We start from the raw sequence: 23,630 nt of genomic DNA on the forward strand, positions 1-23,630 counted from the left end.
TGGAGAGACAGCACAGCGACCCAAAGAGGCTGATCGCTTTCCGCGCTACGGCCTGACTCTGCCCCGAGACCATGTCTAGCACTATGAGAAGTCTCTGGCTTACAAGTAATTGGAAGCATTAACTTTGACATTTCCTCACAATCCAGTGGGAAATGTGCTTCTGCAGCAAGGCAGAGGATTACAATTGGAAATTATTGACCACAGAAATGCAACATTGCCTTCAGGAAAGAGGCAGACTGTCCTAGGGGAAATGTGTTGATTTCTTGGCAGGTAATTTCCTCTGCAAAGCTGAAGGTGATGGGACCGACTTAGTCACATGCCAAGTTTGCTTGACATATGATTGACGTTTTCCACCATTACCTACCGTTCACAGGTAATGATGTGGGCAGACATTTCTTGATTTCCCTATAGACCCTCTCCCATCTTCTTCGAAAGCTTCCATTTTGAAGCCAAACTGACCAACACAATGTTGCCAGTGGCAACTAGTTTATTAAAGAACAGTAAAACCATAGAGACACATGATGCTTATGAATAGAGCGATCAGTTCCTTTCTGTAAAAAGGGCGCCTGGATTTGTGATATATATTTTTTCAACATTTCACTCCGTATTTATGCATATTCATGTTTTGACCATCTAATTGGTATCTAACCATATTCATATTGTGTTAGTGAATAAACTGATATATAAAATTGTATATTTATACATTTATTTAACTGAGAATGATGCACTCACACCTTGATGCATGTGGTGTTCTAGAAAATTAGCAGCTGAATATAACAAAACACTACACCCACTGGTAAAAAATTAGCAATATATACAAATAAATGCTAACATATGCCTATACTTAAGGACATCTTGTCCTGTTTTTAAGTCCCCATGCTCTCTACCTGCTAAGCCGCTGGTCTGGAATTCATGAAGGTGTACATAGTCACTCATATGAAGCACAATTATCTGTATTTTTCCGCTTTTAAAAATAAATAAAGATAGGAAACACATTGATTTATGTCTGCATCTGTAAAAATCAGTAAAAATGGAAAACTGGAAGCTTTAATCATAAGTCGGCTTGTCAGTTATTGTGATCACCAGGGGCTTGTTCATCTATCCATCACTGTATGTGGGCCATGCGGAAAACCAGTTTTTTTAGGACTTGTCTTGTTAATGTAGAAACATACTACTCCACATTGAAACCTTTAAAGTTTGACACAGAGGACAGCAATGTCTTGGTTTAGGCAGTGTGAAGTCGAGAAGCCTTTTTCGTTGCAAATTTGTTGGTCTATGGAAATCTATTGAACCTTGAAAAGGCTGTAACTTGTTGATTTGTTATTTGAGAATGAAATCTGTGATTTATGTGACCGTGAAATAGACACTCGGGAAAGCTCACGGAAGTCTAATACACGTGAATGCAAACACAGCTAGCAAGCTTTAGGAATATTCTAAGTGCGATCTGCCATGTCAATGGACCACTGCTTTGCCCTCTGACCCGTTGCATCATATTATTAGGCCAGTTTTATACATTTCCCTCAGCACAGTTAAAGGGAAAAACGTGATCACATTGAAACTGAAGGTACACACCAATGAGCAGGTTCCTCTCTCTTCTCAGGGGGAGAATGTGAGAAGTCTTTGAGAAGTAGATGGAGAGGGGTAGAGCAGAAATGCTGACTTCATTTAAGTTCTCACATGGTTCTGCCAACTTCAAAATGAACTTACTTGAACAGTCAGGCTGATGTATTCTACAGCACTGAATGCAAGATGGCAGTACACTGTGCGTCAATGTGCTATTGTGCAATGGGTTCAGTAGTGCGGCACGACCATTTATTTCACACATATACTTATTTAACGCTAACAGGAGGTCATGCATGAGGTACACGCTCCAGATAGTGTTCTTTCACTAAGTTATGCCAATGCACATAGAAAATAAAAAGTGGCCCTGTAGAGAAACATTCTGCATATATTTGCCATTATTATACTACTTACCCTTCTCCTAAACAAAACAACACTACCACTAACACACCTTTTCTAAACTGTCAGCTCTTAAATGCTCGATCACTCTAAAAAAACAAGCACCACATCTACGACCTGCTCACAGACACACAACCTGACTTACTATTCATAACGGAATCCAGGTTGGGAGATGACATGGCCCCAGTGTTGCACGAAGCCCTTCCTCCGGGCTATCAAACCATCACACAAAACCGTATAGGCAAGAGAGGAGGTGGACTAGCTATTATATTCAAACAGGCATTGAACCTCAGTAAAACAGACATCTCCATACAAGGTTGTGAAGCCCTCCTCCTCAGCAGATGCCACCCTACTCCAACTTCCTCCTGTAACTTTCTCCTCCTTTACAGACCTCCACCTAACAACTCAACATTCCCAGATGCTTTTCTAGATACAGTCTCAAACCTTATTACACTATACTCCAACCTATGCATTCTAGGGGATCTAAACATTTGGTTTGACAAACCCAATATGCCCCATCCAAAAGCTATCACCACTGGCCTAGTCCCATTGAACCTACATCAGATTGTACACAATCCACACACATCGCTGGACACATCCTAGATGTCATTTTTGCTAAGCCTGAACTAGTTACTATTCATAGCATCACGCCAATCACTTGGTCAGACCACCATATGATAACTTTCCGACATACAACTCCACAAATCAACACACCCCACAACTACTTACATACATACACCTATCAACCATGGAGCTAACTCAATTTTGATGACTTAGAAACACAACTAACAGCCAACACAGATCTAGATACAATTAATTCTGTGCCAAAACTTTGAGTGGCTACAGGAAGCTTTTGATATCCTAATACCACTCAGAAAAACTAAACACAACAAAAGAAAACCAACACCTTGGAGAAACACAGAACTTAAAAAGATAAAGCAAAAAATCAGAAAGTTGCAGCGGACCTGGCCCAAAACAAACAACAGTCAAGACAAACTGCAGCTACACAAACTTAACAGAACATACAAATCATCAATCAAAAAAGCTAAAAAAAGGTACTAATCAGACCGAATTCAAAATGCTCAATCTACAACCAAGGAATTTTATAAAATTCTCAATTAATTTCGAAAACCTACATGCATGGAAGGAGGTCATCCCACTACTCAAGATTTCACAAACAAATTGGCAACTCACTACACAACCAAGGCAGACACATTGGACTCCTATTTAAAACAGAAGAAAGCCATCGGCACCAACCCCTTTCCTAAAATACCCTCTAAGAATAAACCAACCCAGCCTCTACAGTCCTTCCAACAAATATCCCAGGGTGAATTTATGGATTTGGTCAAAGCAAGCAGACCTTCCGGTTGCCCTTCTGGCCCTTGCCCACCACAAATCTTCAAGAACATTCTTCTATCTACTTCTGCTGCCACACCTGTAAGAAGAATCATCAACAACTCTTTAACTTCAGGAACTTTTCCTGCAGACCTGAAAAAGGCATACATACGACCGTTATTAAAGAAAACAAACCTCGACCTGCAAGACCCCAACAACTACAGACCAATCACAAATGGACCTTTCCTGGGCAAATTGATAGAAAGAGCAGCATTCGCCCACATGTCACAATTCATTGAAGACAATTCTATACTTTCAGACTTCCAAACTGGATTCCGCCCAGGAAGAGGCACTGAATCGTCACTCAAAGCAATCTGGGATGATCTTAAAAACACAGTCGACCGCAATGGAGTTGCTGCACTACTTCTCTTGGACCTCTCGGCTGCCTTTGATACAGTTGACCATGACACCCTAACTCAAAGACTCCATGAAGCCGGCATAAAGGGATTGCTCTCGACTAGATTACTTCCTATCTTCAAAAAAGATCTAATATCATCTACTCACCCCCCTTCTCGTCCAAACCCCACCTCACAAAAGCAGGGGTCCCCCAAGGATCAAGCATCTTACCTTTGCTTTTCAACATCTACATGATATCTTTACCAGAACTTATCAATGATTTCCATCTCACATGCTACAACAATGCAGATGACACACAAATACTACTTAAATTAGAATGCCCCAAAAACATTGAAAACTCACAAATCTTCAGTTGCCTCAGAGCCGTTGATCAATGGATGACCTGGAGCCATCTCAAACTAAATACCTCCAAAACAGAAATACTCATATGTGGTGACTGGAAAAGTTATGACCCTCTGTGCGTCTGGCCTGACGATCTCAGACCACCTTCTCAATTATCCAAGGAAGTTTAAAACCTTGGAATCACCATGGATTCCAAGTTAACTATGAATGCCCAAGTGGACAAATTAGCACAGTCAAGCTTCATCACCTTGAAAACTTTACAACGCATCTTCCCCCACCTTGGATTTCCACACAAGGTGCAAGCTACTATCTCGCTTGTACTATCCAAACTGGATTATGCCAATGGCCTCTACCACGGATCATCTCTATCTATTATGAAAAAACTGCAACATATTCAAAACTATGCAGCCAGGCTACTATTACATGTAAATCCGCAAGCCCACATCTCCCCTGCCTTGAGAGCACTACACTGGTTGCCTGCTGCCAGAAGATGCACTTTCAAGCTGCTTTGTTTCAGCCACAAAGTTATACATGGAACAGGACCGCTTTTTATCAGAAACAAATTACCAAATACATCCAACAAAGAAACCTCTGCTCGAGATTGTCACCCCGCCTTAGAACACCACCATACAAGAAAAAGACTGTAGGTGGTACATCCTTCTCCGTTCAAGCAGCCAAACTATGGAATTCATTACCCCCAAATATAAGAGCCACAGATAACTTTCTTGTGTTCAGTTTTCTCAAGAGTTGGCTCTTTCCTTCATAACCACCATATTCAAACAACTATGGAGTGCATATGCCTATGTTGATAAATATTTTTTCTGATTATGTGTCTATTTCTAGTTATGTATAGTTCTTTAGAAAATATGTATCGCTACTATGTCATTACAATAAAATACACACACACTCGTTAAACCTGTTTCACTAAGTATATTTACCCATGGTTCTAAATATGTATTGTATGTACATGTATATGTGCAGATGTGTGTGTATTCATGTGTGTATGCCTGTGTGTGTGTATGTGTATGTGTGTGTATATATATATATGTGTATGTATGTTGCTCTGTGCTTGGCATGTTCGTGGGTCATTGCATGGCTCCAGCGTGGGTTGTTATACTAGATATCTATGAATCCCTGCTCCCATCTTATCACACTTATCTACCCATCATATGTCATGTCTCTATCAATCTATCCTCCATTCCCACTCTGACTCATCCCAAATTCTTTCTACTACTTTCATCTCCTGAATAACTCTGCCTAAGCTCTTCCCTCCGCTTCCACATCTAACTCACCAAACCTCACTCTACTACCGTGACCTCCCACACAACCCTACTAAATTCTCCCTCATTTATCTCACCCTGCTACTATGATCTCCCTAACCCCTTCCACAGACTCTTCCCTCCTCCATCCCCCTTTACTCATCCCAACCCTTTGGGAAGAGTAAATGAGGGATATACTCTCAATTAACACCTGTGGATTTCTTTCCTCCTCCACCCCTCCATTACTCCAGTCAATCTAACTAACAAACTCTCATATCCGTGGCTCAAATCAACTCATAATAATACTAAAACTGTACTTATATTTCCCTATACTAATCCAACACTAATTCTTGTTGGGTTCCGGAGTAGCGTGTACTCACCGAAAAGCGCTTCAACGCCTCGTCAGGGGTAGTAAGCGCTATATAAATACTATTACAATGCAATTACAAAAAGAACCAAGCAAGACTGCAAGCAACTAACAATGGATTCAGATTCCTGGAACTGAAGACCTGTGGAGAGAGGAGACCAAGGCCCTCATTTGGAACATGGTGGGATAGCCCGCCGCTGACCATGCTGACAGTCAATAGAAGACCGCTAGTGGTGGCGGCAGGCATCCCGTATATTCCGATTCATGGAGCCTCACCACCATTGATGGTGGTGAGGCCCGCCATGCGCCATGCTGGCGGTCGGTGGCGGGAGTGGATGCTGCTCTACCCTCACCCTCACCGTCACGTCAGTCCATACCCCGCCACGCCTATAATTATGCAGTTAAAGGCGTGGCAGTGTATGAAGACGTGGCGATGCTGACTGAGCAGCATCCAAGGAGCCTGTTCCCTCCTGGAGCAGCGCAATGGAACAGGTAAGAGCTGTCCGAGAGGGAAGGGGGGAAGAGGGTGTGTGTTTGAGTGTGTGAGTGCGTGCATGGGGGTGTGTGTGAGTGTTTGTGAAGGGGAGATGTGTGTCTGAGTGTATGAATGCGTGTGTGCATGTAGGTGTATGGGTACATGAGGATGTGGGGGTTTGGGGAGACCTGTATGTAGGGGGGTTAGGGGATGGTGAGGGGGGAGCTAGGAGGCCTACATGGGGATTTGGGGGAGGAGGGTTGGGGGATCTGTTTTTGGGGCTCAGGGGTGGGGGCGGTTCTAGGGGTGTTAGGGGGTGGATGGAGGTTGTGGCAAGGGTGGGTCCTGGAGTGTCACATACAGGTGACAGGAATGAGAATTCCTGTCACCCGTATGCTTTCCGCCTGGAATTACCTGGCGGGATATCCCGCCAGGAAATCCCTGGTTGAAATGGGATCAGAATCCCACCGCCTGTCTGGCCTCCACCGCCGGGTCGAAAGTGCCTACTGTCGGCCCAGCGGTCGATTCTGGCCTGGCGGTGGGTGGTAGTGAACTGGCTGCTTTGCAGCCAGTTCTCTAATGTGTTCAGAATATGGCGGTCTGGACCTCCATGCCGTTGGTGGTAATAACCGCCGGCGTGGCGGTTATTACCGCCATGTTCATAATGACCACCCAAGTCCAGAAGTCGATCAAGAGTCCAGGAAGAACAGGAGCCTCTGCCCACCTGGAAGAAGGTGCAAAAGTGGATTCTCCGGTTGGAAGAAAAGTACAGAAATGCACCAAAGAAGATAGCTGTGGGCTCCTGCTTGGTGCAAGAGATGTCCCACATTGAGTTGTTGGATGCAGGCTGTTTGTGTCTCTGGATTCCGCCAACAAGCCTTGGTTCATGCAAGAATGCGTTTTGCATCAAAGAGGAGCTGCCTGGACCCAGGAGGGACCTGGGGGTCTCAACTCAGATTGAGGAGACAGAGGGGGATCTCAGCACTTCAGAGAGCCCTCAGAAGACCAGGCAGCACCCACGGGAGTCCCAGGACACTGGGACAAAGGAGTTACAAGGTGCTCAGAGAGCTGTGAATCACAGGATAGAGTGCTGGGGACCTGGCCTACACTGTACATGAAGAACTTTGGAAGAAGTGCACAGAAGCCCAAGAAGCTGCAGAGGATGCTATGCACAGGGGTACTGTCTGGCATGGGGAGGCAAGCTCTTACCTCCACCAAATTTGGACAGCTGGACCTTTGGACAGTCAGGATCACTTCGGTCCACCACCTGTGTTCCAGGGATAACGCTCCCTCGACAGGAGAGGAGTCCCAGACTACTGGTTGCTGTCGCAGAGAGGTGCCTGCAGAAGCAGGGAAGTGACTCCATCACTCCAAGGGAGATTCCTTTGGTTCTTCTGGTGCAAGTTGAAGACAGGCAGTCCTCAGAGCGTGCACACCTTGAAAACTGTTGCAGTTGCTGGCTGCAGCTGAAGTTGCAGGTCACAGGAGCATTCCTGGATACTTACAGCGGTTCCTGGAGCAGTCTGCGGTTGATCCGATAGTCAGAAGCTGAAGCAGGGGATTCAGAGGAGTCCTGGTGGAGTCTTGCAAACCAAGGGCCGTATTTATACTCTGGTTGCGCCGAATTTGCGTCGTTTTTTTCGACGCAAATTCGACGCTAAACTAACGCCAACTAACGGCATATTTATACTATGGCGTTAGACGCTTCGGGCGCCAAAGTGCCCGGAGTGTGCGTCATTTTTTAGCGTGAACCCCTTCCTTGCGTTAATGATATGCAAGGGAGGCGTTCCCGTCTTAAAAAATGACTCCCAGGCCTTTACGTGGTATTTATACTCCCGGGCAAAAATGACGCCCGGGAGTGGGCGTGGCCAAAAACGGCGCATTTGCGCCGCTTTTTAACGCCTGGGTCAGGCATGGCGTTAAGGGACAAGTGGGCTCAAAATGTGCCCAGAGTGCCCTCCCCTGCCCCCAGGTACCCCCCCTGCCACCCTTGCCCACCCCAGGAGGACACCCAAGGACGGAGGGACCCATCCCATGGACATTAAGGTAAGTTCAGGTAAGTTTTTTTTTATTTATTTTTTGTGGCATAGGGGGGCCTGATTTGTGCCCCCTACATGCCACTATGCCCAATGACCATGCCCAGGGGACAGAAGTCCCCTGGGCATGGCCATTGGGCAAGGGGGCATGACTCCTATCTTTACAATGATAGGAGTCATGTTGATGGGGGATGGGCGTCGAAAAAAAATGGCGCAAGTCGGGTTACGACGATTTTTTCGACGTAACCTGACTTGCCCCATTTTAAGACGCCCATACGCCATTTTCCCCCTACGCCGGCGCTGTCTGGTGTACGTGGTTTTTTTCCACGCAAACCAGGCAGCGCCGGTCTGCTTGCGCCGGCTAACGCCATTCCATAAATACGGCGCCCGCATGGCGCTTCAGAATGGCGTTAGACGGCGCTAAATTTTTTGACGCTAAACTGCGTTAGCGCAGTTTAGCGTCAAAAAGTATAAATATGGGCCCAAATCTGAGGAAACCCCCAGCGGAGAGACCCTAAATAGCCCTGAGAGGGGGATTGGCTACCTACCCAGGTATGCACCTATCAGGAGGGGTCTCTGACGTCACCTGCTGGCACTGGCCACTCAGATGCTCCCAGAAGGTCCCCACACCTTAGAACCCAAGATGGCCAATGCCAGGGACACTCTGGAGGAGCTCTGGGCACCACCCCAATTTCGTGCCAGAGCAGGGACTGGGGGTCCCTGATCCGATGTAGACTGGATTATTCAAGGAGGGCATCGCTTGTGCCCTTCAGAGCATGTCCAGAGGCTCTGGGAGGATACCCCTCCCATGCCTGTAACACCTATTTCCACCATGGAGTCTGCTCTTTAAGGAAGGAGTCCTGGCTCGTCCCCAAAACGGCGAGCCTTTATACACTTCAAGACAGAGAAACATTGCAGTCACCTCAGTGTCAGAAAGAAAAATACATAACGCAACTGATAAGTATATAGACACACATTACTTGGTGAACTTAACACTTGCCCTACATCTAATGAATACACTGTACTATGCCTGACACAGAAAACAATACTACATTCATAATTATAAGCAACAAACAATACTTCTGTTCTGCTGGAGGAAATGACCTTCAATTAGTATAGAATTCATGGATCTGTACATTTTATAAATGTTACAAAGCAAAGGAGCCCACTGAGTCAACTGAATTTTATATTATTAAATGAATAAAGAGGGTCACACAGAAGCTCTGCGGGGAACAGAAAAGGAGAGGAAAACAAGCTGTGCAGCTGAAAACATGAGTAGGCTGAAAGCCTCCCTCACGTCAATGTTAAATAAATCATTTTATTTTAAACACAAAATAAACAGCACAATTGCACCTCATCATTGTCAATTAATACACAGAATTGTTAACTGTGGGATCTGTATTCACAGTGTGGATGTTTAGCGAGTGGGAGACTAGTGTGGCCTGTGTGGGAAGTATGCTCGTGTCATGCATGTGTTCATGGATGTCATTTAGGGGTCGCCAGGGGTCTCTCTGTTGCACCTTGCGACCCCTGCAGGGTGGATGTTTAGCGAGTGGGCGACTAGTGTGGCCTGTGTGGGAAGTATGCTCATGTCATGCATGTGTTCATGGATGTCATTTAGAGGTCGCCAGAGGATGCTTGGCTGCACCTTGCGACCCCTCGGGCTGCTCTTAGGACATCTGTCATCAGAAGAAGCAGGAGCGGCCCTCTCCAGGGTTTGCGGACCTGTTTACCTGCAGCTACGGAATGTAATGGGCTGGCCCCTGCTGTTGTGAGTCCTACTTTAGACTATATACCCTCAGCCTCATTCTGTGCATATTCTGGCAGCTGACACATGGTCAAATGTGTTTCCTTTTGTTCAGAAGGGGAGGGGGTGCAGAGAGGGACTTCCGTTGTGAAATGCAACTCAAAAGTAACAAGGAGTCGCAATGCAATGGGTCTCACATTTGATTGTTTTAGAGCTATTGGCATTGTAAATTCATAGCTGGACTCGTCTTGCCACATAAATTGGTCAACCCTGCCTCATAATTTTGTTTTTTCCTGCCACTTAATTCCAGTGGCCCTGCATATAACTAAAGCACTTCCATTTACCTCCTTCAACTATCTGCATCAAAAACTTAAAATGTTGCCATTTAGCATCCTAATTTAAATTTGCCGTGCTAATTCCAATAAAATACCACTTTCACCACCCCACATCAGAGTTGCTGTCTGGCTAACACAATTCCCCCTCCCAAAAAAAAACACAAGACAGCCATGGAGGAGAAATAATCTAGAAGGGTCACCCAAACATTTCAAGACTGTTCAAACAGTCATAGTGTAATAAGGATATTAAATTGGCCTGAATTATGGTCATAATTGTGATAAAGAGAGATTATGAAAACATTTCCAATTATCAAATAAACCTTTATCAGAAATAAACTTTTGACATTAGACTGTAATGTTCAAAACAGCCCCAAGAAGGCATCACAACAAAAATGTCAATTGTAAGAAAGACCATATTGTTATCCCATAGAGGGCATAACCCCATGAAAAAATACAGTAGAAAGTAAATCAGTGTAACCATATACTTAGCCCCTAGAGGTCATTTTTAGGGCTAGCAGGCCTACTGCAATGATATTACAAACAAGGCCTTTAAAACAAAACGAATCCCAGCTGTAAAGCAAAAGTTGTAATCATGAGAAAGCGTAAACAACAGTGAATGGTGGGAGGGTTTATTATTTTGGGGTCCCCACTTACCTAGTGTGGAGACCCAAAGATGATGTAGACCAAAAGAGGGTTTTGAAGGTGGTCCCATTGCTCTAGGACCACCACAGGCTGAGTTGTAAGCAAAAATGTTTTGTAAAAGTAATGCCCTGCAAAGCATTATGGGGCGAGTTTTCGTGCCATGAATATTTTATTATGATGATATGACTGTAATGGTTAGAACAGCCCCTAGAGGACCCCACAATAAAAATAGCATTTAACTATATAGTTAGCCCTAGAGGGCATAACCCCACAAAAAATGGCAGAAAGTAATGCAGTGCAACCATATATCTAGCTCCTAGATGGCATAGTGCATTACACATATTCAGGGCTAACAGACCTTTAGTAATGATATTACAAAGACGGCCCTTAAAACACAACCTACTCTCAGCTGTAAAACAAAAGTTCCAACCATTAGAAAGGTTAAACAGATGCTGGTGGGAGGGGTTATTATTTTGGGGTCCCCGCTAACATATTGTGGGGACCCAAAGATGATGTAGACAGAAATAACATATTGTTGTGAACGTTTTGGTGGTGGCCCCATTGCCCTGGCATTTTGCTGAATTGACGTCCACCATGGACTGGGTGCAATGAAGCTGTCTCGCCGCAAGTGTGTTGATGCACCTATGTAAGTGTTAAGGAAGGGTGTAGCGATACCACATGAGGAGTAAATTCACACTCCTAGCGATAGGCAAGAGGCTAAACAATGTGTCTGTTGCTACTGACGTGGTCCATGCATCGTGGTGTCCACCGCATGGAGTTCACGTCATCATCTGTATGAAACCCCATCAGGAGTGAATTCAGTATCACAGTTATACTCTGGGGGCTAAGCAGTTAGTATGTCCTGCATTTGCATTGTGGGATGCCTATTAAATATTTGTAAAGTGATAACAACAAGCTGTGAGCCTTTGTTCCCCTCGCTTGCATTTGCATCTGGATGTGAGGATCAGATAGACCCCAGTCAGGTTCTGGTACAAAAGGAGGCCTCATGGTCCTTTAAATGTGGCCTTTGCTATGGGCCCAACTGGAGTCTGAAATATGCCTGCATGTTGCTGCACGAAACGAGAGCAGACAAGGTGCAGGTGCTGCTGAATGTGTACCGGTGTCTGAAAATTACACCAGGACAAGTTCAACCTATTGCATTGGGGCCCACGTCTTGCAGGGTAGACGGTGTCCACCCTGTGAAAATAGTGAGCTGACACCGTGTACCTGCGTGTACCCTTGACTTTTGTGCTGGTAATAAGATTCACAGTTTCACACTTGCCAGGGCCCTCTATGCGTGTAGAGGTCTATCTCTGAGCTTGTTTTTTTTATAGTGGTAGATTTCCACCTCTTGCAGATACCAGGTATTTCTCTCCATCACGTGTCAATCAATCAATCAATCAATCAATCAATCAATTGTAGCATTTGTAAAGCACAGCACTATCACCCTAAGGGTATTTGGGTGCAGCGGGCACTGTATCTCCATTGAAAAGCCACCTCTTGAGTCTCCTGAAGTCCGCCAGGGAGAGAGCTGCTCGGAGGTGAAGGGGCAGGCTGTTCCAGGACTTGGCTACTGTGTAAGAGAAGGAGCTATGGCTGTGATGGATGTGGGGTGTGCGTTTGAGGTTTAGCAAGGCGGAGCATAGTTGTCTTGCTGGGGCATAGAAGCTTAGTTGATGGTTGATGAAGGACAGACCTAGGTTGTGGAGAGCCTTGTATGCAACTGTGAGGGTTTTGACTTGGCATCTCTTCTGAACGGGAGCCAGTGGAAGTTCCTGGGCTTGAGCAAGGTGGATGTTGAGGATGATTCCGGCTGTGGTGTTCTCTAGAGTCTGGAGTCTTTTACGTAGCTGGGAGGACACTCCGGCGTAGAGATCGTTGCCATAGTTGAGGCGACTGGTGACTAGGGCGTGCATGACTGTCTTTCTCGTGTTGGATGGATCCATTTGAAGATTCAGCGGAGCATATGGAGGATGTAGAAGCAGGAGGAGGTGACTGAGTTTACTTGTCGATTTTGGCAGTCAAAGATGATGCAGAGGTTTTGTACGTGTCAGTGTCGCCCCTTTATGTTCACTCAATCCTCACTGATAGGGATGCTGACACACTGACAATGCCGTCTCATCGTCATACTTCCACACCCTCCGACCCCTTCGAAAGATTTTCAAGTGGATCCCCTCCGACACGAGGAAGACAGTCACCCATTCACTTGTCACTAGCAAACTGGACTACGGCAACTCACTCTGTGCTGGCATCACCAAGAAACAACAATCAAGACTAAAAAGAATCCAGAATGCAGCAGCCGGACCCATCGTGGACATCCCCCGACACAGCCGAATCTCCCACCTCACAGACCTACACTGGCTCCCAGTCAACAAGTGCATCACATACAAATTCCTGATACACACCTACAATGCACTACAGAACACAGGACCGGCATATTAAGCTCAGTCAGACCGCATCACTGAAGCAGTTCAGGAAGGACCTCAAGACCTGGATCTCCGATTGAGCAGGATGTCCGCAACCAGCACTTTGATACCCTATGGGTGATTAGCCGCACTTTAGAAATCATTGATTGATTGATTGACAGGTACACTGAACTGTTCAACTGGTGTTAGTTTTAAAGAATTCTATTACCCCTGGAAACTATAAAGTGACACAGACTCCATGGGCCCCTGTGTGAATTTTCAGCAATAAATGTTCAGTATTTGGTTGCAACTCACGAAAGTGATGATGTGGAACGATGCATTTAGAGGAAATTCAGGCGGAACCAGTACCTGGCTGTTTATGTGGCGCACGGTTGTATGAAATTAAGGGGCACATGTACGTATATTTGGAATTGCGATTCCCTAATTGCGATTCTATGCGAATCGCAATTAGGGAATCGCAATTCCAAATGTAAGAAACTCCATTGAGCTTCTTTTGCGATTCCCGGTGGGTCGCAAATAGACCTGCCTCATTAATATTAATGAGTTAGGTTGCAATTTGTGACCCACCGGGAATCACAAAAATCACAGGGATGGTGGCCTGCTGGTGTCAGCAGACCACCATGTCTGTGATTGTTTTTAAAGAAATCAATCTTTTTTTTTTAAACGCAGCCCGTTTTCCTTAAAGGAAAACAGACTGCGTTTAAAAAGAAAAAAGATTTACATTTCAGTTTCATTTTTTAAGAGCAGGCAGTGGTCAGTTTGACCACTGCCTGCTCTTAAAAAACATTTTTGCATGCATTCACAAAGGAGAAAGGGTTCCTTAGGGGCCCCTTCCCCTTTGCGAATGGGTTAGCGCCAATTTGAAACTGGTGCTAACTGCGATTGTTTTGCGCCCGCGTTCACAGTCACCAAACAATCATACATACCATTTAGATTCGGTACTACGAAGGGATGCCCTGGACACGCCCCTTGCTAATACGGAATCGCAAAACCCAAATTGCGATTCGGTAACAAGTTACCGAAACGCATTTTGGGCTTTGTACATCCCCAAAAGCATTTTTCTAGTCGCAAACGGGCGAGTCTGCGAATCGGCTTGTTTGCGACTAGAAAAATGCTTTGTACATGTGGCCCTTAGTGTGTGTATTTGTATAAAAGTGTGTATGCCTGTGTGTGTGTGCATTTGTAATGAGCATGCATGGGTATACGTGTCTGTCCATGAAGCGCCCATACGTGTACACACGTGCACAAATATCTGACACAATTTGTAAGGCGGCAGCTGGGAACAAGGACCATCACATCTTTGGGAGCGGGGAAAATGCCACCAATAAAAAGGTTTTACAACATTTGTTGCCATTGCTTTCTGAGGATCTGGAGGAGATATTAAGTCATATATTTAGAGCCTGGAATAAAAAACCAACAGTTTCTATGTTGTTAAGCGTAGGTTGGGTGTTAAGTTCTGCAGCTGCAGTACAGAAGCGGTGATGCAGCGGAATGCCTGGAGGGGGCAGTGGAGGGGCCCGAGGTGTCATCACAGGGGTGACCAATGGCCAGCGCTTAATTTGAGCTGGTGGGGCCCACAGGAACAAAAAAGCATGAGGTGGAGTCAAGACTAGGCAGCCCTGATTTTTTGGCACCTCGGGCATTTCATAGCGCCCTGAAGGCTTCTGAGAAAAACTTTGGACCCACACTTATTTAACGAATTAAACATTGCCTCCGGCTGCTGGGAGCCTAGGTAAGGGCAGTTGTGTGAACTAGAGGAAGTAATCAGATCTTATAGAATACCTCCAAGGCGAAACATGAGGCCTGGGGAGAGTTTGTGAAGAGGGGGTGGGTGGCAGCCATGTTGCCTGGGAGACCAGCCAGCGCGAGCACAGTGTCCCCATCACCCCACAGCAGGCTTTTTGGTGCAAGCTGACGTGAATCAGCACAGAGCTGCATGGTTAGCATTAACTGAACTGATGGGCAAGGATGGGTTCAATGGATGGCCACAGTACAGCGCTTTAAATGGGCAGATGCTCACAGGTACTGAGTGCCCGAACTTCTTTATTTTGAAAGGATGAATACCAGCACTTCTCAGCAAGGGTACAATACTTTTATTGGGAGAGTTACAGCACTGCACCTTAGCAAACAGCTACTCTGCGACAGTGAACATCTGCACTTTTGAATGTCCATTTCAACCAGTGCCACAGAGGTTAAAGTTCAGAAGTTACAGATCGTAGGTATAATGCCAACCCCAGTGCCACTAAAGGATGCTAAGAAAAGAGACAGTGGGTCGGTCTGGGGTTGAGGAGGGTCCACCACCCGCCAGTAGTGACAGGACGTTGAGACCAGGGGTCCAGGCCCAATTCTGTGATGAGCACTGACTTGGATGACTTGAAATATCAGGTGGACTCTATGAAGGGCTTTTCCCATAATATTCTCCTCTTCCTGTTACTACAATAATACCCACGCCAACGAGTGGCCCTTTTAAACCCAAGCCAACATGTGGCCCTTTATAAATCCAACCCAATGTGTGGCCCTTTTAAACCAAAGCCAATGTGTGGTCCTTTTAAACCAAAGCCAATGTGTGGCCCTTTTAAACCAAAGCCAACATGTGGCCTTTTATAAACCCAAGCCAACGCGTGACCCTTTTAAACCACAGCCAATGTATGGCCCTTTTAAACATAAACCAACCTGTGCCCCTTTTAAACCCAAACCAACATGTGGCCCTTTTAGACCCAAGCCAACAAGTGGCCCTTTTAAACCCAGGCCAATATGTGGCCCTTATAAACCAAAGCCAAAGTGTGGCACTTTATAAACCCAAGCCAATGTGTGGCCCTTTTATACCCAAGCCAACGTGTGGCCCTTTTATACCCAAGCCAACGTGTGGCACTTTATAAACCCAAGCCAATGTGTGGCCCTTTTATACCCAAGCCAACGTGTGGCCCTTTTAAACCCAAGCCAACGTGTGGCACTTTTAAACCCAAGCCAACAAGTGGCCCTTTTAAACCCAAGCCAACAAGTGCCCCTTTTAAGCCCAATCCAACGTGTGGCCCTTTTAAACCCAAGCCAACGTGTGGCCCTTTTATACAAGCCAACGTGTGGCCCTTTTATACAAGCCAACGTGTGGCCCTTTTATACAAGCCAACGTGTGGCCCTCTTACACCCAAACCAACGTATGGGATGACTATTGGTTGTTGTCCACCTGTTTTTTAATTAGTGCACATGCGCATTGTGTGCAGTGGAGTAAGGCAGTGGCCCCTTCTTCTCAACACTGTTTACATTCTCTTTGTGCTGATTCTAAATCTGAGACCTGGGGCAGAAAGGGAAGTGCCAGGCTACTGAAGGCCAATCTGGTGGTACAAAGGGCCGTGCCAGAAGTACCAAATGGCCAGCTAGGGGTAGAAAGGGCAGTGCCAGGAGTACTGAACGGCAAACTGGTGGTACAGAGGACAGTGCCAGGGTACTAAAGGGCAAGCTGGGCATAGAAAGGGCAGTGCCAAAGTTAGTAGTTATGTCGTCCGTGAGGGCGACATTGACCACTGAGATGTTCTCAACCTGAAGCGAAATACCCTTGTGAAACGTAGACAGTACTCTTAACATTGACATTCTGCTCATCAACATGTATTTTATTGACTTAACAAATGGTGACCAGCAAGCTACCTCTGCCAGAAATGATACCTGTGACCTGGTTAAACTCAGATCTTTTCACCTGACGTGCAAACTGTTAAGAAATGTGTTTCAACCCAGAGACCCATCTAACAATGTCCTCTTTGCAGGTGACCAAGGTTCCACAAACCGAGCGGGGCAAGGTGAAGGCCTTCGATGAAAAGGCTTACCTGTCCGCTAAGCTGCTGAAGGCTGGAGAAGACCCCTACCGCCAGCACGCCTTCAACCAACTGGAGAGCGACAAGTTGAGTAGTGAGCGGCCCATTCGAGACACCCGGCACTACAGGTATGACTGTGATGGGTCGTGCATGCTACTTGTCCTAAGCCTCTCTGTGTTGTCTAAGAAATACTAATTCTGCAATAATGAGCATTCATCATGGAAATATTCATTCATCATTGATATAAGGCCTTGGCGAAATTTTAATAAAGCCAGAGTAATTTTGGTAATTCCATGTAACAAAATGGACTCCAGATTGCCACGATTAGGCCATTAAGCCACAAAGATTTTAACACCATATATGCTGTTTAGGTAATTCATGAATGCCAGCGTTATTTCAGATAGATTTTTACCTGAGAGGTCAGGTAACTGAATCTGAATGCAGCAGTTCCTTTAACGTAGACAGTCAGCAAACATTTCAGGTAGATTTTCTTACTCAAGCGGACAAATTTGGATGTGAGTGGCAGTGTAGTGAACTTGAGCGATCGGATATCAACTTTTTCGAGTTGATTTTTTTACCGGAACATACCATGAGGGTAACTTTTTGAGTGCCAGAGATACATTTTAAGTCATCAAATATAATTGTGTGTAATTTTGAGGTATTTTTGCTTAATTATACTACAGCAAGTTATGCGAGTTTCACACACCCCTAAGATTTATTGTCTCAACAATCATTCGTCATTGTGTGTGCAGATATATAGATATATAGTTAATGTGTGTGTGTAAATATATACATACATAGATTTTAGTATACCTACATGTGTGTGTGTATATATATATATATATATATCTTTGTATAGAGAGAGAGTTATACGTGTGGGAGGTAGTAAGTTTTTAAATTATGTTAAAAAATACACCTTAGAAATTCACAGAAAAATAAAATTAAAAAAAAGAAGAAAATTCACCAGTTATATGTAATTGACATATATGTGTGCCTATATATATATATATATATATATATAAATATATATATATATATATATATATAGTATGCAAGTCCCAAGTTAGTTGAGCTTCTGTCTACCTTGTGAGTAGTTACACAAACTAGGACTAGGAGCAGATCTGGCCTTCCCTCGTGTTAAGGGACTAGTAGCAGACCTAATTACTTTACCATCATGGACACTGCGGGCCTATTTACAAGCCCCTTGTACCTTCCTGTGCCACATTAGCGTAATTCTTTTTACACTAATGTGGCGTTAGGTAGGCATTTCAGATGAGCCATATTTACAAATTGGCGCAATGCTTGCATTGCGCTACTTTTTAACCCCCTTTGCGACACATTATGCCAGCGCCAGGCATAATGTATGCAAGGGGGGCTTTGCAGAGCTGGGAGGCCCGTAAAAATGGCACAGCAAAATTTACATTTAATGCCTGCTCAGAGCGCCGTATTTCAAATACAGCACAACCTTGGTGTCGTTAAGTGCCAGTAAGGTGGGGGGCGCAAGAAAGATGGCACATCATCTATCATGGACCACTTTCTTGTAAATATGTCCCTGTGCTTGACAGCAGCAAACGCTCAGCTCACTGAGACATCAGACAAACCAGCTACTTTTTAAATAATGACCATGGAATATTTAAACAGGCTTTCTGTGCCTGCGGATTTATCAAATAATAGATCACCACTGGTATGAAATCTGTTTTCACAGTGTTTAGAAGTGGATCATAATATTCATTCCTATAAGCAAAACTGAGTCTACAATTTAAATACATTGACAAAGCCAGTAACTCTGGCATTGGCTGCGAACCTTTTTTTTTGCCAACGATTATTTTCTTTTCTTAATGTTTTTTGTATGAAGGCCTGCACTGTATGAAAACAACCATTGTCAAAAAGCCAACTTTTATATATTTTATTTGAAAGCACATTTTGCACCAGCAGTCCTTCGCACCGGAATGAAGCACTTATTGTGCTGATGTGCACACTGTGCAAGAGCAGAGTGCCTCCGCTCACAGCCAGGCAACAAGCAAATGGCCTAGGTGGATTGAGTTTGTGACCCATGCTGCATGCGGTGGGGGGAGGAAGGAAAAGGTGACTGACACTAGAGCTGACCAATGAATGCAGAGGGCTGGCTGAAAGATGTATGTGTGTGTGTGTGTGTGTGTGCTTGTGTGTTTTACTATCCTTGTGGGGACTCGGGTATGATAATACGCTCACTTTTTGGGTCCTTGATTGCACCGTGGGGGCATGAACTTAAGTCCTCACAAGGCAATGTCTTCTAAATTATAGAAAATGACATCTGAAACATCTGTCAATTTTTTTTAAAATTGACCTTATGAGGACCTTTGTTTCATTATGTGTGTCTAGTTTTTGTTTTTTGCTCAGCTCTACCCCGTAGACTGAAGTTGGGGGATATTTAAATAGATGTGTGGGTGTGTGTCTAAATAGGTGCTTGGGAAGATACAAAAATACATTGAGGACAGAGTATCTATAGACGTGTTTCCTGAGCAGTAACATGTCTGAAGGAGAGATTACGAGCCACTGTAGTCCTGGGACACTTGTATTTTCTGATTCTGCCGGTAACAGGCGTTACTAGCCACACATGAAAATACAGGTAGCTTAAATTTAGCCCCAACTCATTATTTAATATACTCTTGCTACTTTTTGCATTTTGTTGCGAGAACCTTATAATCGTTATCTCTTGAACTTCTGCTTATGCATTTCTTGCACCCCATCAATTCCTGTAGGTTAAAAGTCTGATACTATGGTATGCCTGTGGTATTTGCACTGTGTGCATGTGCCACTAATGGGGCCTCTTGGTGCTTGCAACTTGCCCTGAAGTGCTTAGTCACTTGTACCAGAATGTGTGAAGTGTGCATTTCTGCACGTTCTGTGCGGCTCAAGAACCAGTCCTAAGAAAACAGCATGGTCCAGTTAGTGTGTGTGGACAGGTTTGTATGATGTTCAGCATGCATGCACAAGTGATCACTCAGCGCATGCACAGAGTGGTGCATTGTCAGTTGGCTGGCCTTTGGTGCCGTGGTGTGCCTGCAGGAGAATTTAGTGTGTCAGGGCCAGGACAGAACAGGTGGCGTGCAAGGTTGAGGGGGGCTTGGACATATAGGACCTAATTCAGAAAGGTAAACTTAGACATGAAGTCTAACTTTAGACCTGAAGTCCAACTCTAGACCTGAAGTCTAAGTTTAGACTTCAGATCTAAAGCTAGACTTTAGGTCTAAGTTCAAGTGTAAGTTTACCTTTGTGAATCGGGCCAATAGTGTGTCTTCCACTGACAATGACATGGCCCAGCACTGACTTCCCTAATAGGAGACTTCATGCATGAGTTGTTGTCTTGTAGGACTGTGGCTGCTTGTACTTGTCTTCTGGGGGAAGGTACTCTAGGCTAATTTTCCTTTCTACTCCTTTCAGGTGTTTGATGAACTGAGAGAGACATGTTGCTAGATGTATTGTCTTTGGTGCTGAGGTGGATCTAGAGAGAATGAGATGACATGCAGAAGAAGTGAGATGTATGTGTTTTAATGGGTGCGGAGGCCATACTCGTGTTAATGTCTTTGTTCACAGTCTGCTGCTCCCAGGACCTAGGCTCTCTGGCTTTGTCCAGGGCTGTTGGACAGCGGCATGTTGCTGTCTCTTTGGCCTTGTCGCTGTGTTGATACTCGAGAGTCTGCAGTTCGGCTGGCAAGTGGGTTCTGTTTTGGGTGCTGAGGTGTCTGATTGGGGACTCAAGTGTAGAGAGTACTGTTGTTTTGTGATTTGACACATTAGGCTAGTGAGGTGATGAGGTATCCTGGCCATGCTCAGATTAGTTAGAGGACCATGTTCTATCTGTGTGGCCTTTTCTTCTATGTTGCTTGCATGTGGTTGTAGTTTTGGTGCAACTCATGAGTTCCCTTCTGCTTATTACATTGGGTGCTGATGTATGGTTACAGTCATATGTCTTCTATCTCTGTTGCATTCAGGTTTGATTGTGTTGCATTTTGGTTGTGTTTAGTGCTGCTGGAAAGTGACACATTTCCATCTATATCGCCCTAGCTCGTGAGTGTGTAGTGTAGGCCACATATAGTATGTTTAGTTGCATTGGCGGCGTTGGGTGCTGAAATGTGGGATTGCTTTACTTTGCTTTTTTTAAAACACTAAAGTTAACGAGTTGGTGCATGACATTGATTGTCATTGAAAGTCAAACCTCACCAAAAAAGTGTTTTTGGAGGATGGTGGAAAGACCAAAACTCATTTATTGAGTGGTTATTGTGACCAGCCAGTGAATGATGTCACAGAAGGCCTCAAAACCCAAGCAGACATCATCAAACAAAGCAACATTCTAGAACCTATTGTGGGTGATTGTTTGTGATGCCGGACTGTTTTTCTCTGCGCTGGTTGGACACTTTAGGGTTTGTGGAGTGACGGCAGAGCCAGCCATGTTCGATGGTGTTCACAAGTAACATACGGAGGTTCTTGACGGCAGAACATGTAGTAAATGCACTTTCAAGCATGGTGTAGAGCAGGGTGGAGTGGCACAGAGGGTGTTGTGTTACTTAGATTGCAGTAGAATGTTGTAGGGTAGAGTGGCCTAGAGCGGAGTAGATTGTTGTAGAATGGAGTAGCATAGAGTTGAGCAGTGTAGGAGAGTAGAATGGAGAAGAGTGTTGTAGAGTTGTGGTGTGGAGTAGACTGGAGTGGCACAGAGTGTCATAGAGTGGAGTGGCATAGAGTGAAGTTGCGTGGAATGGAGTACGGTGGAGGAGTGTGTTGTAGAATAGAGGATAGTAAAGTGTCATGGAGTGGCATATATGAGTAGTTGCGTAGAGCATCATAGAGTGGAGTAGTGTTGTAGAGTGCTGTGGAGTGGCACAGAGTGGAGTACAGTTTCATAGAGTGGAGTAAAGTTTCAGAAAGTAGAGCTCCACAGAGTGGAGCATCGTAGAGTGGAGTGTTGTAGAGTGGAGGAAAGGAGAGTGGCCTAGAGTTAAGTTGCATGAAGTGCAGTTGTGCAGAGTAGATTGTCATAGAGTGCAGTGGCATAGAGTGCATTGGTATTGAGTAAAGTTGTGTAGAGTACATTGGTATGGAGTGCAGTGATGTAGAGCGGCATAGAGTGCAGTGGCATATAGTAGATTGTCTCAGAGTAGAGTGGAGGGGGTTGGAGTGGTTAAGGGTAGAGTGCAGAGGTGTAGAGTGGTGCAGAGAGCAGTGGGATAGAGTACAGTGGTCTATAGTGTAGTAGCAAGGAGTGCAGTGGCCCAGAATAGATTAGAGTGGTGCAGAGTGAAGTGGCATTGAGCACAGTGGCATAGTAGAGTGGTGCAGAGTAAAGTGGTGTAGATTACAGTGGTGCAGGGATCAGTGTTGTAGAGTACAGTTCTGCAGAGTAGAATAGAGTGTCATAGAGTGGAGTGACGTGCAGCACAATGGATTAGAATGGCGTAGCATGCAGTGCCATAGAGGGCAGTGGAGCAGAGTAGAGTGGCACAGAGTAGAGTGGTGCTCCGTGGGCCATCAAGACCTGGTTGTTTGTATGAACCTCTCAGAACTGCAAGCGCCTGGATTCCCTGTCGGGTGATTAGCTGTGCTTTACAAATCTTGATTGATTGATTGAGTAGAGTGGAGTGGTGTACAGTAGAGTGGTGTGGCACTGAGTGCAATGGTGTGGAGTAGATTATTTCACAGCAGAGTGGAGAGGTGCACGGTAGAAGACAGTGACATAGAGTAAAGTGGAGTATAGTGCCGAATAAATTAGAGTGGTGTAGAGCGGACTGGAGTAGAGTACACTGATGTGGAGTGGTACAGAGTAGAATGCATTGACATAAAGTGCAGTGGTATAGAGTGCAGTGTTGCAGAGCAGAGAGGCATAGAGTGCAGTGTCCTGGAGTGGTGCAGTGGCGAAGAGTGCAGGAGTGCATTGCAGAGTAGTGTGGAGTAGAGTGCATTTGCATAGAGTAGAGTGATGTAGAGTAGACAGGAGTAGAGTGAAGTGGTGTGCAGTGGAGCGGTGCAGAGTAGAGTCCAGTGACGCAGTGTGGAGTAGCGTGGAGTGGCGTAGTGTGGAGTGGTGCAGTGTAGAGAGTTGTGGCGTAGATTGGGATATGCATGGTGTCCTAGCACACGCCATTTCAGACAAGACATCTTCAATTGAAATGACCATTACATGTGCACAGACATACAGTTTGTGATAAAAGTATACAACACACAAACGATAATGTGTGGAAATCATCACATAGTGCGTAGATTTGTTTTGATTGTATTAAAATATTTGTTTCCACCACACTTCAGAATTGCCAAAAATCTGCTTTGTTTGTGCTTTGCTAATTCTGATACATTCTGAAATATCTTCACATTCATTTACAGACATTTACATTTTGTTGTGTGATAGAAAAAAGTATTGTGCAGCCTTCCTCAAGCACTCCCTCATTAGCCAACATGATTGCAACATAAATCCCCTCACTTTGAAGTAAGAGAAAGAAAAGTGAAGACC

The 23,630-nt window shown here is 44.9% G+C and overlaps 1 protein-coding gene and 1 long non-coding RNA gene across 2 annotated transcripts in view; one reads left to right on the forward strand and one right to left on the reverse strand.

The window, feature by feature from the left end:
* The window catches only part of LOC138260459 (uncharacterized), a 442,993-nt gene that overhangs the window by 258,974 nt on the left and 160,389 nt on the right, over positions 1 to 23,630 (reverse strand). The gene's annotated exons all lie outside the window — the stretch shown is intronic.
* GALNT16 (polypeptide N-acetylgalactosaminyltransferase 16) overlaps positions 1 to 23,630 on the forward strand; it is a 386,127-nt gene that overhangs the window by 177,017 nt on the left and 185,480 nt on the right. The window contains exon 2 of the mRNA XM_069208972.1: positions 17,099 to 17,274. Within this exon, the coding sequence (XP_069065073.1) occupies positions 17,099 to 17,274 (176 nt within the window). The remainder of the gene's footprint in view (positions 1 to 17,098; positions 17,275 to 23,630) is intronic.

This window comes from Pleurodeles waltl, chromosome 9, assembly GCF_031143425.1.
Source record: "Pleurodeles waltl isolate 20211129_DDA chromosome 9, aPleWal1.hap1.20221129, whole genome shotgun sequence".
In the NCBI taxonomy this organism is placed as follows: domain Eukaryota; kingdom Metazoa; phylum Chordata; class Amphibia; order Caudata; family Salamandridae; genus Pleurodeles; species Pleurodeles waltl.